At 36.8% G+C, this 19718-nt stretch overlaps 1 protein-coding gene across 1 annotated transcript; it reads left to right on the top strand.

Moving 5' to 3' along the window:
• The first annotated feature begins 862 nt into the window (after positions 1-862).
• Positions 863-19358, top strand: BROX (BRO1 domain and CAAX motif containing). The gene is made up of 13 exons (XM_058533651.1): positions 863-919; positions 2531-2646; positions 5280-5386; positions 5738-5834; positions 8649-8744; positions 9757-9829; positions 10850-10955; positions 11662-11751; positions 13298-13383; positions 14563-14644; positions 15158-15308; positions 16155-16314; positions 17106-19358. Exons 2-13 carry the CDS (start codon positions 2546-2548, stop codon positions 17190-17192), a joined length of 1236 nt encoding a protein of 411 aa, XP_058389634.1. The 5' UTR covers positions 863-919; positions 2531-2545; the 3' UTR covers positions 17193-19358.
• The last annotated feature ends 360 nt before the right edge of the window (positions 19359-19718 follow it).

Genomic DNA, 19718 nt, shown 5'->3' with positions numbered 1-19718 from the left:
TGCCGCCACAGCCAAACTTTGCGGCTCCGAGGCGGCCGCCCCGCCGAGGCTCCGCCCCCGAGGCCCCGCCCCGCGTTAGGTTGAGGCCGCCCCGCTCCCCCGAGCGGCCGCCATTGCTAGTGCGGCATTCGTCCTCGGCTTGCGAGACCGGGCAGCCTCTGCTCTTCCTCCCTGGAGGAGCGACTGCAGCTCAAGAGGAAAAAGTAGGGAGGAGGAGCCAGGAATGGGCTGAGGAGCGGAGTGTTGGAAGCGGGCTGCGACAAGGCGGCGGCCTCCGCCCCGAAGCGGCGCGCACTGCCGCCTCGGTAGCTGTCATGGCCGCCCGGGTCACGTGACTGCGACTCGGCGCAGGCCTGGATCCCCGTCGCTCTAGTTCAGTAGCCTCGGTGCTCCGAGACCCTCCCCTTCTCGCTTGCGGACTCGCACACTGCCTTTCTTCCCTCGGGGGGACTGCTGTACAGACTCCGAGGAATCCGGTAAGTGTGTCATGAGGATGGGCGTTTCCAGTAATATCCCTATCCCTGTCGTTCCCCCGGAGTCCCAAGCAGTAGGGTCACCCCCTTATACACAGTGTCCGGATAGTGGTCCAGAAGTCTCCTTCTGATGCCTTGAAACAAACGAAAGAAAATCCCTATTGGCCCCACGAATCGAGCTAGATTCGCCGAACCCCTTTACCCCGTCTCCACTGGCAGTTGGGGGGTCTTATAAACTACATAGGGGCTCGTTCTGCCGCCGTCTGCCTGCCTCTGCCTGGTAGATAGTATCGGCTTTCCACAGAAATGTCTGTTCAGCAGGAGGGGCGCGCTGGGTTGCGCCTGCGCACCGTGGCCGCCGCCGCCTCGCCCGGCACGGGGCACGGGAGGAAGAGGCTGGGTGGTAAACAGGAAGTGGACGCTCAGAGCTCGGGGCGGCGGTCAGGTAGGTTCCTCCGGGGACCCGGGGTCTCCGGGGCGGGGGGCGCTTGTCAGTAATCGGTGTCTTCCTGTGGAGGCGGGGTGAGTGGCAGCCTCGATCCGGCTGTTGTGCTGGTGGCTCTAAAGGCACCCTCGCAGCTGCGGGTGGGTGTGTCGTTCTGCCACCCCACCCTCCCGATTCCTGAAAACTGGGTCTGAGAGCCGGGAAAACGGGGCAGGGGCAGAGAATCAGCAGTCACCGCCTTCGTTCCTGAAGATAGGAACTCAGACATTTTCATCCAGGAAGAGGGAGGCCGCCTTGGAAGAGTATTTTGTAGGAATTTTGCTGTCATAAAATCAAGTCTATTGTGTGCCATTATCTCTAGACGGCTTGATTTATATGCACGTAGATGCTGTATTCGTTTACTTATGTTATAAAGGAGGTGTATATGGGTGATGTTTAACTATTACTTATATTTGTTTTAAAAGGACTTGTTAAATGTTTTGAGTCATCGATGAACTTGCTCAATTTTTCATTTTGTACATGATGCATTTTCTCTTCATTAGGTACCTAGTGATCTCACAAACCAGTTTTGTCCTGAATAAGTAAATATGGTCAGGGAGGTGCTTAAAGCAGGTGTTTCATACACTGCAGCTCACTTTTTTTCCCAGCAAGAAAAGTTGATCAATAACATCGTATAATGACTTCAAATTAATTAACCCGTATCAGAATTTCTTTTCTGTTATTTCTTGGAATCCAATTGCCATATTTAAGTCTTCAGCTAGGCCTTCCTGTATTATTTTCGCTGTCTGCCCAAGGACTTTTAGGCAAGGAACATACTACTTTTTTTTTTTTTTAATCCTAAAAAGCATGGAACTTAATTTTTTAAAGTTGGCATTTCACTTAGGTAGTTTTTCAAATATTTTCGTTTTTAGGATAGAAGTTATTGATCAAGTATCATGTCTTTTTATCATGAAAATATTGATTCTTAGTAGCTATTCTGTGGAAACTATGTTTATTATAAAACACATGCTATAACCAGTCAGTTGGTGTCAGCAGCATCATATGGGAAGTACAGATCATGTAAAACCTATTTCTTTCAAGTAATCTTAGCAGTCTAAAATATGGGTCACTGTTGGAACCTGTTTTGGAAATTACATTGGTCTGGTCCCATGCCCTTCTCACTTGCAGCTGTCCAACCAAAGGCTAGTACTTTGCTGCTCAGAAGTGTAGTCTGGGGACCAGCAGCAGCAGCATCTCAGTTCCTACCCCCGGACTGTTGAATTAGAACCTGCATTTTAACAAGACCACCCCACCCAGGGTGGTTTTTGTGTACATGAAAGTTTAGCATTACTGCTCCAGTATTTTTAACATTGCAGTTACTGTGGGCAAATTTCCAAATGCTGTTTTTTTATAGGCTTGATCTAAACATAGGCTACTATAAATAGACAATTAAAAGAAGATTATTTATGGCAATGAATTAGTTTGTTTATATATATGTATGTTTTACATATACTTTATATAAAAATGTATTCTGTAGTAAACTTTTGTTTTAAAAATAATTATTTTTATACTATTTACACTGCTTATTAAATGTTTTATCTTTAATTTTTATATGTTTCTTTTTTCTCGATAGAAACATCTGGAGAAAATGACACATTGGTTTCATAGGAACCCATTAAAGGCCACAGCTCCTGTCTCTTTTAACTACTATGGCGTAGTCAGTGGCCCCGCTGCTTCAAAAATTTGCAGGTAAGTTTTGGTCAATCTCAGCAAGTATTGATGGGCCACCTTTGAATGCAAGGTACTTTTTTACATCCCATGGGCAACACAGAAGTATGTAATGCACTGTCCCTAACCTTAGACTCCTTGTAAACTTATAAATGATTCTGAAGATTTACATCATAGACTCTTTAAACTTTGGCAGTCATCTAGGCCAGGGTCCTTGATTTTAGATCAGTAAGTGAGTCCCAGAGAGGCTAAAGCAATCACAACAGAAGAGTTAAGCTATGTATTACAAGGGTGCAAGAAACTCTACGAAGTGGTACATGGGTATTGTTAATTGGCCAGATAGTAAATTCATTGAGTTCTGAGCAGGAAGAGACCCCGTGACCTGGAATAGCCTTGGAATGACCTGTTAATGTAAGAGACGGACTTGAGCTGGGTTTTAAATAAATGGTATGGCTTAGATCAGGAGTTTGCAAACTGTGTGCCACAGATTTGGCCCACTGCTTATTTTTATAAAGTTTTATTGAAACACATTCCCCCCCTCCCCCTTTATTTACATACTGTCTCTGGCTGCCTTTGGCTGCTTTCCTCTACAGCAGCAGAGTTGAGTAGTCCCAACAGAGACTTTTCGACCCATAAAGCCTAAAATATTTACTTTCGGCCCTTTACAGAACAAGTTTGCTGATCCCTGATTTAGATAGTAAGAAAGGAGAGGAGGAAGTCATTTCTGTCAAGAAAACCTTTGTTCTAGGGACAGTGAGGAGAGCAGTTTGACTGGAACAGAAGAGAGAGACGCAAGAGATATTTCAAAGGAGGAGTCGACTGGTCAGATTGACTGATTTGCTCTGGGAAGTTGAAAAGGATTCAGTCTCTAAGATACAGAACCTAGATGATCAAGACATTGATGGTACCAGTAACGGACAATCAAGAGAGCTGCCGTGTTTTGTGGAAAGAAGTAATAGGAGCAGTAGGTAGGAAAACTGGCTTATTAATCTAGACCAGGGGTCAGTCAACGCCTTTTGTAAAGGACTAAGCAGTGAATATTTTAGGCTGGTGGACTACACACAGTCACTGGTGCCTTTTCTTCTTTGTTCATTTTTACAAAAATAAGCTGTGGGCCGTGCAAAACCAAGTGACAGGTTGTGGTTTGCTAAGCCCTGATCTTAGGCTTCTAGAGGTTGGTCCCAGCTTAACTTTTATCTGTAGCATTGGGCAAGTCTCTTAACTTCTTTGGGTCTAATTACTTATCTGTAAAATGAATAGCCTAAATTAGATATTTCTAAGGTACATTTTTCTCAAATTCCTTAATTTTAAGATAAATACAACTTCACAGAAGTTGGGGTGCAAGTGATGTTTGAGCGCCTACCCGGAAATATCTAGCAAACTATTTGAGTCTAGAGTAAGCCTTAAGAATTCAAATTTTTTCCTAGTCCAGGAATTACTCCTTCCCAGTTAAATAACTCAACAAATTCATCAGGTAGCCCATCCCATTTTGTTCAGCTGTCTGTAATTGTTGGTATATACTTTATTGGATTATCCTTAGAGCTAGTACCAGTGAAAAAACAGTCCATCTAGACCATTCAAGATTAAGTCTGTGCTCTCTTCTAAACATCACTCTACGTTACAGCCCTTCTCACTCTTAAAGTATTTGAAATGTTAGTATTCTTTCACTCAACAAAGAATTTTGAGTACATGCTTTGTCCTAGGCGCCTACTAAGTTCCGGGTATACAGTCCCTACTCTCTTGGTGCTTACAGTTCAAATTTAGTCTTTCTTTAATCATTTACATGTGAGTGTCTTCAATCATTGTCTGAAATATGATTTCTAGAACCCTCAGTAAGCAAGTTGCCTTCTGAAATCAGATGTAGAACTGGGACAGGACCAAGTCAGAGCTGATGATGTAGATCTAGGATTGGGTGTAAAGTTCTAATAGATGAGACCTCAAAAGAGGGAAAAGTGAAAAGCAAAGCTGGAACATTTTTGGAGGTGGGAATAAGAAGGACACATAGGAAAAAATATAGAAGGAACTTTTAGAGATAAGAGGAGAACCTGGAAAATTTAGTGTTGTTGGAATCAAAGTGGAAGAGAATTTTCTCAAGAAGGAAAGGGTGGATCTGCAACATTTATTGCTGCAGAGAAGTAAAGGAGAGTGGAGACGAGGGAGCAGTTTTAAAGCAACTGATGGCCACGTGTTTTTACGTATTCTTTATGTGGCTGTTGAATTACAGAATGCAATTTCATTTTTAAAATGTGGTTTTCTACTTAATAAAGTATATTTTGATATAATGTCAAATTTTGACATTTTAAGGAGATACTAAAATCGTGCACAAACGTTGACATTTTAAGGAGATACTAAAATCGTGCACAAACGTATTAAATTTCCATTTTTCAAAAAACTCACTGTGAACTGGTCAGTTTAATTTACTTATTCCTAATTCCTCCCTCCCATCTTAAATGTTCGTGTTTGATATTTTAAATTAAAACTTGCTGTATATTTTTATTACATAATTGTATCTGTAATTTGCCCCTTTAATTGGACTGAGTTTATTTTAGAACAACTTTTAGAACAGTTGTTACTGGAAATTTCACTTACCTCCAGTATTAGTTAATTAAATTCATTCCTGTGTACTTAGTATGTGTTTTTTTGTCTCCTCTAAGTGACTTGAGATCGTCCAGAGCACGGCTGCTTGAATTGTTCACTGATTTGAGCTGTAATCCAGAAATGATGAAGAACGCAGCAGATGCATATTTTTCACTTTTACAAGGTTAGTTATTTATATGAACCTTGGAATTTTTAAAAAGCCACTACACAGAAGTTCACATTTAATTCTTAGACTTTTCACATTTGAATAATTTTGTTTTATAGGCTATTTTTAGTATGCTTGAGTTTCAGAAATGTGAGCATGTAAGGATGGTATGTGGTCTGTCTGACATTTTGGAAATTAAATGTGTACATATTTCATATTATGTTACCTTAGGAGAGGGTGCAAAATATAGAAAGGGAGACGGGCTAGGAGTTTCATTCAGGTACCTGGAAAAGTCATTATCTGAAAAATTTTCTAAACAGGACACTTGATATTTCTTCTAAAACGGAAATATTTTGTATCTTTTTATAGGTTTCATAAATTCATTGGATGAATCTACCCAAGAAAGCAAGTTACGATATATTCAAAATTTCAAATGGACTGATACATTGCAAGGACAAGTTCCAAGGTAGGCAGTGCTGACTACTAAATTGAAGTCATTTCTGTAAATTTTTAGCTAGTCGTTAACCCTTAGCCTCTGTTATTTGAAGAAATAAAATATAGGTCTGATCAGCATTTTCTCTTATCAGGAAATTAATTGAAAACATTTGACCTGATACATTCTGTTAAGTAAGAATGTAATTTGTTTCTCCTGGACCAAATCTATTTTTGAGATAATCAATACAAATATTAACTAGAATTGAACAGCCTTGGCTTTTAATAAGACGCAAAGAATGGTTTGGAAATTTGGAACCTAAATGTGTCTCTCAGTCTTTGCCTACATTCAAGCAGAGCAGAATTGTGGGTTCTCCCTGCTTCTCTTTTCTGACGGGTAGTTCAGACGTCTTGGGTCAGTCTCTTTCTCTCTCACTTTCTCCCAGGTTCCACCCAGCTCCATACTCTCGATTCACACTGTTTGTTTTCTTCCTAATTTCTCTGCACCATTTCTGCTCTTTCTAAAAACTTCCCCGAAGAACTTTCTCATCACTCACTTGAAACTATTTAGAAGAGATCTAATTATAACGGGAAACAGATCATAATGGTGCTAAATTTAACTTTTTTTTTTTACACTTTGGGTGGTTTAAATGGTCATATATCTTTATTTTAATTTGCTTTAGAATTACCGTTTTATAAAACCAGAAGGGAAGGAACTGGAGATTGCTGAAGAGCAGGGCGGGCATTACAGAGGAAAAGTATGGACTTTGGATTCATACATATCTAGGTGCAATCTCGGGTCTTCTACTATGCGTACATCTGCAAAAGCAGATGTATGTTGGGGTTCCAGATACAGGGCTTTTGTGAGGAACAAAATGGGAAAATTTATGTTAAGTGACTAAGATAATGCCAGGCATACAACAGACATTCAATAAATGTTAGTTTCCTTCCTTCCTTGGGAATATTGTACTAGAATTCGTAAACTGGGTAGGAAGTTGGGGACTATGGCTCCTTTCCAAATTTTAATATTCTGGGATATGGAGGTTTTCCAAGTCCTCGTTTTCTGCTTTTCTTTATGTGACCTCTTTGTACTTTATCTAAAATTAAGCAGTACTTTTCTTAAAAAAGACTTTTTTTTTTGTTAAAGAATCAAGCCTGTATCATTATTACTTTACAAAACTTCGGCAGATTCTGAAGTGTTTTGCATTACATAAATTTGGCACTTTTTCCCCACCATGCCAAGTTTCGATTCCTTGTAACAGCATTTTTCAGCATAGTTTTATGAGACAATGAAGAATTATGTGGTGAAGGCCTTAAGTAATAATAGTGAATATTCATTACATCTGAGATTTTTAAATTGCTGTATTCTTGATTGCTTCTTATTCAGTAGAAGGTGCGCTGTGAGTATATCTGTTCTGAAAAATATTTTTTCAACTGTGTATACCATGACTACTTCTTCCATGTGGTATAACAGTAATGGAGTGTTTGGGGGCAAGGCAGATTGAAATAAAGGATAAAAAAGGAGAGAGTTATTCACGAAACGTCATGTAAATTAGCAAAACTACCTTATTATTTAAAGGTAACGTTATAAATTAGGTATGCCTACTAGATTATCAGATGTAATTCATTTGAAAGTTTTCAATGCTGAAAAGAATAAGCCATTAAACTATGCATTATATATTTTTTCAGCAGGGTAAAACTTTTAAAATGTTCATAACTTGTTTGTATATTATAACATATATTAAAACAGGAGAGTTTATAAGTTTTGTTTTTTTTTTTTTTTTGGTGAGGAAGATTGGCTCTGAGCTAACATCTGTGCCCATCTTCCTCTTAGTTATCTTTGAATTACTATATGTTTTATAATAAATCTTTTTTTTAGTGTAAAAAGTTTCTGTGTCTCCATTCCTTTTAAGATGTAGGCAACATTTAAATAAAAAATACAAAGTAGAGTCATGATTCTAGTTTCTTCCCTTTGGGTCATTTTTCTGTATCTTAGTATTATTTATGTAAACTAAGGGTATTCTGGTTTATTATTTCATCATTTGAGGTAAATGAAAATTTTCAGGGTTTTATCAAAACAATAGTGATTAAAAATTAGTATCTTATTTGCTTAAAAAGCTTTTGCCATCTTCTTTGTGTCATATTTAGTAATAGAGTCTGAAAGAAACAAGATATAAAATATACTTGTTTTTAAGAGCTTTTTCTTCGTAGAATACTGATTGGTTTGGCATTCAAAGTCTTCTGCAGTTTCCCTTCAGCTTGGCTTTTTGCCCATCTTCCCTGCTGTTCCAGTCAAGCTGGTTGGGTCACTACTGTCAGAAAAATCTTCATACTTTCTTGTGCTTTAACAGCGTCTTTCCCTCACCTGGGATGTCCTTCTGCTTCCCTTCCAGCCATCTTTTCACAGCACAGTTCAGGTTCTGTGTATAGCGTTAAGCTTCCTTCAGTCATTCTTGCCTGAAATCATCTCTCCTCTGAATACCATTTTCTTAAATAAACTGGATACTTGTTAAAATGTGGGTTCTGGGCCCCTCCCAGACTTTCTGACTTTCTGGGGTTAAGTCCCAGAAATGTGTATTTTTAAAACTATTCTGTGTACAGTAACCTTTGGGTTGCTATTCCCGTGTTTACTATTATGAAGTACTTACTGGGCCATTACGTTTAGTCATTCATTGTTAATTATGTGTATGTGTTTTATCTCCCCATCTATATTAAACCTAAGGACTGTTTTCTTCATTTTTCCAGTTAGCATATAGTTCTTCATAATTTTGAGTTGGATCTACAGTAGGCTTCATGTACAGTTGTCTCAGAAATTAATGGAATTTAACAATCATGTTTATAATTCTAGTGCCCAGCAAGATGCTGTTTTTGAATTAATTTCCATGGGATTTAATGTAGCTTTATGGTATACCAAATATGCTTCAAGACTGGCTGGAAAAGAAAAGTAAGTTAAAAGGGGAGGGTTATATGCATTCGTATTATTTTTCAAATATATGAAACTTCATTATTAAAAAGTCTAGGCTATTGATAAAAAGTACCACTTCTGATGTGAAAGGTTGCCTCATAATGTTAGAATTTTAAGTATCAGAATGTTAGAGTCCAGTGTTAAAAGGGGGAAAAAATTTTAATATTCTCATCATGGGGAAGGTCTTTCTAAATATAAAGCCCCAAACCAACAAAAGGAAAAGATTGAATATTTGACTACATAAAAGTACCATAAACAAAGTTAAAAAACAAATGACAGATTGGTCAAAACTATTGCAGTGCATATGACAAATTGTTTTTATAATGTATACTTTTACAAATCAGCAAGGAAAAGACCAACATATTAATTGAAAATAAGCAAAGGATATTAACAGGTAATTCACAGGAAAAGAAATACAGAGGCTTATAAGTATGTCAAACATGTTTTGAAGGATTAAAGAATTGTGAAATAAAGTGAGATATAATTTTTATAATAGTAAAAGTGGATATTCGCAATATGAAACTGGCAGCTACCCACTATGATGCATCTGAACGTGGGAATAATATGCAGCCATTTAAAAATGAAGTTGCATTGTATGTGCTGATGTAAATTTATCTCTAGAGTAATTTAGGTGATTAAAATGAGCAGAGCAGTGAATATTGTGTTCGGATGTGTATTTTTAAAGTGCACGCATTAAGTGTGTAATATTTTATGCTTGTTTATGCACAGAAGAGTATCTGGAAGAAAAAGTAAGCCTTTGTCCATATCTCTAGACAGGGTCTCTGTTTTTTCATTTGTTTTATCTTCTTTCTGGATATTTTTCATGTGCATCTGTTACTTTTTTAAGTGTCAAATTAGGTTTTTTAAAAGGAAGGAAATAGTGGTGAGAAACACAAATGAGTTAATTTGGTTTTATGATAATCTATTAGTTATTGGTTTTGATACCAGAAACAGGATTTATCCTCTAACTAATGTAACCACTGTCTTGAAGCATAACAGAAGATGAAGCAAAAGAAGTCCATCGGAGCCTAAAAATTGGAGCTGGGATTTTTAAACATTTAAAGGTAAAATCATAATACAGTAATAATAAATTATATTCTTAATGCTTTAGTTCTTGAATAATTTTTCTTCCTTTCTTTCTTTGGGGGGCGAGGGGAGGGAATTATTTCATTATGTAAAAGGAACTAGTATGTGTTCTGTTTTCCTTATGTTAAGTACCTTGTTGATGAGTGCAGCCAATTACAGAATATTAACTGTCTCCATTTTAGATCACCAGCAAGTTTTACAGTGAGAAAATTCAAGTTGGAATTCACTGCTCATTTTTCTGTCTCTTCTAAAAAGATAGGAGAAAGCAAAGCACAAAAATTCATGGTTCTTACCATTTCCCGTCGCTGTCTGCAGCGGTTGCCAGGGGCAGTCATGAGCCTACAAACTTTTCTCTGTATTCTCTGCATCTCAGTGAAAACGCTGGAAGGGCCATCAGTACATACTACTTAGATAAAATTGCCTGAAGATGTGGTGGGAATTAAGGGAAAGACTAAGGTATTTTCCAACCAGAAATAACCCTACCTCATTCCAATTAAACTGCTATTTACTGAAGGCCTCCTGGAGGACATTGTTGGGTTTTCTCATGATAAAATAAGATGCTTTTACAGTGATTAAAAAGCTGTGATTCTGAGTTAGCTCTAGAATTGTCGTCGTCTTTATATCTGCAGTTATTAATGTGAGTGAACAATTCTGGCTGTCCTTTAAAAGGGAGCTTTGGTTACTGTTTCAGATAAACGTTTCCTAAGATGAAAATATGATTTGCGTATCTAAGCAATCTATTATGATCCAAATTTTACTCTTACATTTCTTGCTTTTACAAAAGGTTGTAAAAAAACTTTAGAAGTTTTCGTATATAGGAGCTTAATTCTCTCTAAGCTTAATATTGCTCCTTTTTATACAATTTTTGTACCCCAAATTTCTGATAGATCTTCAAATTGAATGTTTCATAGCTTCCCCTTTCTTCATCTTGAACAACTGGGTTAAAATAAAATTTGGCCTGTTTGGTTTTTTTTTTTTTTTCTCTCTCTCTCTCTCAGGAAAGTCATATTCCAAAGCTTATAACACCTGCAGAAAAGGGGCGGGATTTAGAGGCGCGACTCATAGAAGCTTATATTATCCAATGTCAGGCTGAAGCTCAAGAAGGTATCCTAAATGTTGTAAGGTGTTTTTTTTTGTTTTTTTGAAGAAAATCTATATTGGCGTTTAATTCTTTTTTTTTTTAAATCAGAATTAGCTTGAATTGAGTGTCAGGTTTTGAGAAATTTATAATGAGGAATAATTTTACTATTACCATTTGCCTTCAGTTTTAGTTAGCAGGAAAAGGCCTTCCAGTTTAATGGCTCTTTTTAAGAGGATTTTGATTTCATGCCCTTTCTGACAGCATGAAATTAATTCTGCAACTCATCTTTTCCCCTCAACCTTACTCATTCCTTTTCCTCTTCCATTATTCGGCTGACCTTGAACTCTTCACCTTTCAGTGGCGGGACATAAATGAAGACTTATGTGAAAACAATCAAGAAACTTTGTAGGCTTTTGTTTTTCTTTATTTCAAACTCTAGTGCCCTGAAAGGACTTGTTTTCTGTTAACACTATGCTATTTTGTAGTAGTATTTTTCTGTGATTAGCTAGTAATTGGCTAGTAATTTATTTAAAGAAATGGTATGAGAACCAACAAGATGAGTGTTTTCTGTTTGTTTGCGTTTTCCGTAACTTACATTTCATGTGAAAATTTAACAGACTATTAACAGCCCAGATAGATTGTCAGACTGCCTTTTGCTGTTACAGTTGAACTTAGGGTGAATGCGAGTGAACTTAATTACACATTCACTTTATTGTGTTTATGTAACAGTAACAATTGCTCGAGCAATTGAACTGAAACACGCTCCTGGACTAATTGCTGCACTGGCATATGAAACAGCCAATTTCTATCAAAAAGCTGGTAAGTTTATAATTCTGTTGTTCCATTTTTAGTCTTTAGAGTTTCACATTAAGCTCTTGCCTTAATAGGAACAAGCAGAACAAAAAGATTCTCAGATTGTTTCATCATAGCAAAACTGGGACAATATCTGCATTATTTTATTAATCTTATGAAAAAGAAAATAATTAGAGCTGTTTACAGTTAATATGTTACATAACTTCTAATGGAAAGGATGGTGCTATACTTTGTAACCAGTTATGTCTAATAATGATGCAGCTGTTTTGCTTTTGAAATTTTTTTGGTCTTGATAACAATCAAGTTATAGTTACAGCAAGAAACTGAAATCTAGAAAATTTAACATAACTAACCCATAATTGAACTGCTAGCAGGTGGGAAGCTGGGACTAGAAGTCAAGTCTTCTCATTAGCTTATTATTCTTTTCATTAACTTATTTAGGAAAGATCCATATGTTTCTATTTATGAGGTGGTTACTATTTTAGTTGCTGAGTACACAGAGATCATTAGAACAGATTCACAGTCTAGGGAAGGAGACATATGTAACGACAGTATTATAGCATGAAATAAGGTTGTTACAGCAGTGAAATAAAAACCTAAAGTTTAGGGTCTGGGCGTGCTAGAGAAGGCTTCCTACAGGAAGTTGGTGTTTTAGCCTTATTTTGAAATATAATAGAAGCTCTAAGTTTGGTAGGAAGCTTTAGTGTGTGGGAAGAGTAGAACATTCATATTAGTATGTACAGAGATAAAGAACTTAGCACATTCTGGGACATTTAGACCGATGCTCTGAGCTGAACCAGAGTGATTGATAGGAGAAAAGGTTAGGAAATGGATTGTAATCCTATCTAAGAATTTGGCCTTTAGTCAGTAGATATTTGGGACCCATTAAAAAATATAAAGTAAATGTGACTTGATTGGATTTGAATTTAGAAAAGTTCCCTGTGGTTGCAAGATGAGAAATGGGCTTGCCAGGTATAGGAGTAGCAGGCTGACTTGACTTAGCACTTAGGAAGACATGATTATAGTCTGTGGAGGAAGCAGTGAAAGCTTCAACACAGTGAAGTAGGAAATGGAGAGAAAGAGATCCATCGGAGAGATGTTTGGCAGGATATGTTGTGAGTGTGTATTTTATACAAGATTCAGTGATAGGGTGGTGAATGAGGGGAGAGTATCCTTTGTGTTTCTGACTTGGGTGACTAGACTACTCTTTGCATTGCTGTATTATATAAATTTTAAAAACTAGGTAATAGCATAATTCATATTTACCTTGAAGTTCTCAGTTATATCTATTTTTATCCTTATCGTAAACTTAAGTTTCATTAACCATCAAATCAAAGGGGTGCTATGGTATCTAACCAATCTTACTATGTAGTTAAAATATAGTTATGGAAAAATAAATCACTTTAAATAAAGCAAAGTTTTAAGAAAATGTGTAAATGCTTGAGTTGTGGACTTGAATGGCATTCTGCTTTTAACATCTGAACTCATGAACTGAAAGTCTTCTAGTGAATCAGGGTGAAATTATATTTTGCTTTTTAAAATGTAACTTTAGATCATACTTTATCCAGTTTGGAGCCTGCATACTCTGCTAAATGGAGAAAATATCTTCATTTGAAAATGTGTTTCTACACAGCTTATGTAAGTATTTATAACCCTGAAAACAATGTAAATTACTGTCTTTCCAGCCCCTGGAGTGCCAGGTCTGTCATCTAGCCAGACTCTTGATTAGCGTTCTACAAATAATAGACAGCTCTCAGTAAATGTTCACCAACAGTGCAGCCATTGTGAACTGACGTGGGTGGAAAGAGATGATGTAGGATTGTAGAACTGGATTATAGCAATGGAATTAATATCTGATTTAGACCCGCTTTTAAGCTGGAACCTTCTGCCTACTGAAGAATTCTCTCAGTTGTTCCATCCTGCACATGAGAAAGATATTTACTAATTCTAATCTTAAAGCCTACCACGCAGTGTGTCACCTGGGTTGGTGAAGAACCATTAGTACGCACCCTTTTGGAAGTTACTTATCAGTCTATTATACCCACCAAAAAAACTTAACTTGTTTTGTTGATTAGAATGTCATGTGAAAGATAATCAAAACCCTTTTTGAGATCCAAGTGGACATATTTATTTCTTATAATCTGTTTTCAGGCATCCTGCGTAATACCATGTGCAATCCTTGCATTGATAGAGACATTTAAAGAGGGAATATATTGGGCCAGCCCTGGTGGCCTAGTGGTTAAGTTGGGTGGGCTCCGCTTTGGTGGCCCAGGTTCGGTTCCTGGGCACGGACCTACACCACTCATCTGTCAGTGGCCATGCTGTGGTGGCGGCTCACGTACAGAAAAAAAGAGGAAGATTGGTCATGGATGTTAGCTCAGGGTGAATCCTCCTCAGCAAAAAAAAAAAAAAAAAAATGAGTGAATATGTCCTACTTCGGGCTCAGACATTTCTCTTAAAACCTTGTTAATCCTTAACCTCAGAATCCTCCCTCCCTCCCTCCCTCCCCCTCTGCATCAGCACAATAATTTCCCTTCTTTATCCACTATGCCCTAATTTTAAAAATGGGTTTCAGCAAATGCTTTTTGCTCTCAGTCCGTGATTAGAAGGCTAGTTGGACTCAAGGCTTGACATAATTCCACTTTTTATATAAACAGAGAAGGGGGAAAGCTTACTCAAGTAAAGAAATGTAAGGGATTGCATTGATACTTCAAACAATGGACAAAGGCATTTATTTATCTGATGCATATGTAAAACAAAAGTAGTGGAAAGCATCATTTGGGGAAAGAATGAATAAAAATTTGTTTCTTTTATCAGGCTTACTGTTACCATGGTCAGACTTTGTTGGCTAGTGATAAATGTGGTGAAGCCATCAGGTCTCTCCAAGAAGCAGAAAAATGTAAGTGTTCCTGCCAGAATATTAACTCTTTTTTTAAAAACAAATGTGGGCCGGCTGGGTGGCATAGTGGTTAAGTTTGGACGCTCCGCTTCAGCAGCCTAGGGTTTGCAGGTTCAGATCCCGGGCGCAGACATACACACTACTCATCAAGCTGTGCTGTGGCACATTCAAAATAGAGGAAGATTGGCACAGGTGTTAGCTCAGGGACAATCTTCTTCACCAAAAAAACCCCCACGAATATTGTATCATGAAAGCGAGTAGGCAATTAAAAGAGATTGTGGCTGGGTTCATGAAAGAGAATGGGAATGAGTGAGGTAATTGGAGAAAAGAAAAAAATGTTTCAGAAACCCAGAACCCATAGAAAATACTCGCCTTTCCCTTATACTCTTACTGGTGTTGCTGTTGTACTAGGCAAAGAGCAGTGAAATTTCCTACCATCTCTGATTTAAGGCCTTTTTAGTATAAATAATAATTAATCATAATCAAATGGCTTTGTATCCCTTTCACATGCAGTTTATGCAAAGGCAGAAGCATTATGCAAAGAATATGGAGAAACCAAAGGACCTGGACCAACAGTCAAACCTTCAGGACACTTGTTCTTTAGGAAACTTGGAAATCTTGTGAAGAATACACTAGAAAAATGTCAGAGAGAAAATGGATTTATGTGAGTACAGCTCAGTATTATTTAATATATAATGTGTAAATATTAATATTGTTTCACAGTTGCTGTTAGTCTCTATTCCCAAAGATTTTGTGTCAAATTGCATTTAAGTTTAGCATTAATCTTCTCTTTACATTGGTGATAAAGTTCACTTGTGTTGGATCTAACTTTTATTCTGCTTCTGATGATGATATATAAAAGCAGATTTTAAAATTTCAACATGAATTATTAACATATAGCCCACTTATGCTGTCCTAATTTTCTCTCTGTTTCCCTGCCATTCCTTCTCTGTATGTTATATATATCTTCTCAACTCCCTTTGCATATTCATCTCACTCTGGTTTCGGCTACCTGTCAAGTAGAGAAGTTCATTTTCTGTCTGTCCTGCCTAGTCCTATGAAGCAGTTTTCCATTATTAAATCAGCATTGTTCAAACTGTAGGTCACCACCTATGGATGTTGGTGGAATCCATTTTGTCCCTGCTTTTGTCTCTTTATATTCTTCCCCGTATATTCTGTACCTTGTTGTACTGAGCTCTTCTTGAACATGGCCTGGTTTAACTGTATCACTTCCTTTGAAAAGCGTCCTTGAAACCGCAAATGTGGGTTAATGCCCCTCTTTTGTGTTGTCATGGCACTGTACATCCATCTTAGCTGTGATTATGTTGCATTGTAGTTGACAAGGTTTCCTGACTGTCTCATCTACTCATCTGTAAGCTACATGAGGCAGGAAAATCTTCTCTGCCATATTCATCATTAAATTGTCATTATTTCACGCAGGGTCTTGAACATAATAGGCACACAAATAGTTAACAAATGAGTGAATTGCTATTTAAATTGCTTTTTGCAGTTACTTTCAGAAAATTCCAGCAGAAGCCCCACAGCTGGAACTCAAAGCAAATTATGGTCTCGTGGAGCCTGTACCTTTCGAGTTTCCTCCTACAAGTGCGCACTGGACTCCGGAGACGCTGGCTGCCTTTGATCTCACCAAAAGACCCAAGGAGGACACTGTACGAGACTGGGTTTTTTTCCATTCGTTCACACAAGTTTAAAAAGAGAATTCAGAGTTAGCATTTTGATGTTTTTCTCTATTTAAATAGATATATGTGTTTGTCTAAATGTTAAATTAGCTAATTACATTGATGAAATGTGTTGTAAAACTCTCTCAGAGATAAGACCTCTAGGCCTCAATTGTCTTCTGATTTCCTACGTAATTGACTGGCATTGTTTTCAACACATTATCTTGCCTTTTTATAATTTGTCATTACCTCCTTTAAGAAGACTGTGGAAGAAAAGATCTAAAAAGGATGGCTCATCCATGTTTATGTTACTATAGCGATACTCTCTGGTTTTGATTTAGCATAATACAGAGTATTTGAAGATTTGACCTAATTTCATCATTCCGTGAAATCATCCAGGGATAAAATAAGACTGCTTTTATTCATTTATATCTGAGTACATCTTGGTGTACTAAATGAAATGGTAGATTAAGTGGGAAATTTGAGATTTGACTACCAAAAGATGAGGGATCTGTAAAAAAAAAAAAAAAAAGGCAGGAGGGGAGAATGAGAATTATTTTGCAGCCACATCTCCTTCCTTGAAATTGGATTGTTTTTGTATAATTTCTTACCCATACCAAAACCATTATTTCTTAAAGTAACTATCTTTGCATCCTGTTCAGCCTCTAAAATAATGCCCTAGGAGATAGCCTACTAGCTACATAAAAGTCTGAAGTGGAAAAGATCTAGTGTTTGTTTTCCAAATCTTAGTGTACTGACACTGCCTCCTTCTTTCTCCCTAGAGCAAACCCAAACCAGAGGAGGCGGTGAAACCTGTGAAGGAACCAGACATCAAACCGCAGAGAGACACTGGGTGCTCCATCTCCTAAAATACACGGAGGCACGTGCACCGGGAATTTCTCTGCTAGTAGACGAGATAAGCCGTGGAACTCCAGTTCATCTTTCTTGAAATGATTTCTGTGAAGCCTATAGAGTGATTTAGTACATTCAGAGGGAATCTGCCTTCAGTTTATTTGTTCTTGATTTTTAATATAGTGGAGATGTTCCATGCTTTGTTTCCACACTCCTTTTAAGCAGGACAACGTTTGAAAGATTTTATTGTGCCTTTAAAGGGCATATTTAGGCATTGGGTTTTTTCCCCAAACTCTGGGTAATAAGTTTTAAGTTAATATATTATAGGCTAGAATCATGTGGTTTCAGGTATGTTTTTCTATCTCCACAAAAAACATTTATTTTCCTTCCTCTTATTTGATACCAGAAGAATGACACTAATAGGTTTTTAAGAGAGACAGTTTTTTTCCCTTCATTATGTTGATTGTAGCACAGACTTGTTAGGTTCTGAATCAGTTATGTTTTCTGGTAGAAAAAAAAAGTCATTTATAGTTAAAGATGAGAAAATCTCATACCAAATCCCTTGCATATGTTAGAATCTATGATTTTCTCGAAAATCAGTGTTTATGGATTTGTTGAGATCATTTAAGAACTTACTCCTATTCTGATAGCCCTGTACTTCATTTCAGTCTCTAAACCTACAATGATTTTTACAAGTACCTTTTCTAATGGGTGTTTTTACTTAAAGGACAAAACTTTGTAACAACTCCTAGTGTTTCTATATGAGAGAAGACAGAATGAAAATGTTTTTGCAGAAGTCAAATATTGCATGATATAAAGAAAAAACTTTAAACCTAAACAAGATAGGTTGTCCTGAATTACACTGGTAACTCGCTACTTCTTTGCTACAGAAGTTATGGTAAAATGCCTTTGTTACCTGATTTCCGTGAACATTATTTTTGTATGGTTTTCTAATACACATATCCTGTCAAAATTGTATTGCTTTAGGCCAAAGGCCATAGCAAAAACTCAGAGAGCCAACAGATGAAAAATGATCTTAAACATAGCTTGTAATACTTGAAACAATTAGTTTACTATATACACAAACTTGGGAAACAGTGGATGCATGATACTTTAACAAAAGTCACACATCTGTAAGTTTATCTTCTTTTGATTATTCTCCTGGAGTGTTAGCTAGTTTTCCTTTTATAAATGACAGATTGGTTCACTTAATAGAAAAATAATCATAGTAGCATATATTGAGAGCTCACTGTGTGCCAGGCACTCTGCTGATCACGTACACAGGTAAAACCATTGAATCCACACAGCAGCCCTGTGAGAAGTATGTAAAATCTGCATAAAGTGTTGAAATAGGAATAAACGTTTCATTATGAAGAATAAATAGATTATGCTTATCTGAATCAATATTGTGTTCAAATAAATGATCACTTAAATCATAGTTTACACTCCTGAAAAAAGCTACATAAGATCAGTGAGGCTTTTTAAAAAAAATATGGAAATGCTAATAACTCCTTACCATATAATATTTAATATTTGAAGCTGCAGTTTCCAGAATAAATGAGTAATAACTGAACACTTAATTTTATTTTGCTGTCTATAGAAAAAATATTTTAAGTTTCACTGTATTTTGTCTGATACTACAAAATTATTCGTCAGTTTGCTATATGCCGTTTACTGACCAAACTTTAAACAGGACTTGATGCCAGCTTCTTACTCTGCCTGTAGGACCTATTTATCTTAGGTACTAGTGCTTATTATCCTAGTTACTAAATTTTTACATTGACGTTTTTGTGGCTCAAACTACCGTATTTGGAATTAAAACATGTAATAATGCTCAGTGCTTCTGTAAAATGCAGTAAATACTGGTATTACCTTAAATCCATAATTGGCAACTTTGACGAGCAGACAATATTCTGTTGACTCAGCAAAGGTAACACTTTGTGACTAAAATATCCCATTATACATAATATTGTTTGAAGTGGTATTGGAAATTTGGGGAAGTTAACAAATGTAAAGAAGTTGCATGAAGGTTATAGAGAGATGTAACTATTTGTGTTAACTGTTATGTACATTTCATACTTAGTTTAAACAGGATAATGATAGCTAACCTATCCTGCTAAAAGTGTTGTTTGTATAATGAATTATCTTTTTATTTATGAAAATAAAAGTGATTTTACTAACAATTTCGTTGGAATTATTTTTATTTTTTGATAAATGTTTACATTTATTAAGCCAGGGACAGAGTTAATACAATGCAGAATCGTAATTCTTCACAGTAACATTTTAAAATGACAGATACATTTTGCATCAGTTGTTTCATGCTACATGAGTTCATGAAATATTCAACACTCCTTGACTGATCTGGTTTCTATTTATGTTTGTTGATACTTATCACCTCTTAATCTCAAAATAAGACTTCGATAAGCCTGCATATATCTTTCATAGTATTACCCAGTATGATGCAGCGTTGTCTACTGTGGCAAGCTAAGCTACAAAGCTTATCATTATTGCTATACAATACTCTGTAGAAAACTTCGTACTTT

This window comes from Diceros bicornis, chromosome 38, assembly GCF_020826845.1.
Source record: "Diceros bicornis minor isolate mBicDic1 chromosome 38, mDicBic1.mat.cur, whole genome shotgun sequence".
In the NCBI taxonomy this organism is placed as follows: domain Eukaryota; kingdom Metazoa; phylum Chordata; class Mammalia; order Perissodactyla; family Rhinocerotidae; genus Diceros; species Diceros bicornis.
The sequence above is the reverse complement of the archived record's forward strand: the minus strand, read 5'-3'. Positions and strand labels throughout refer to the sequence as shown.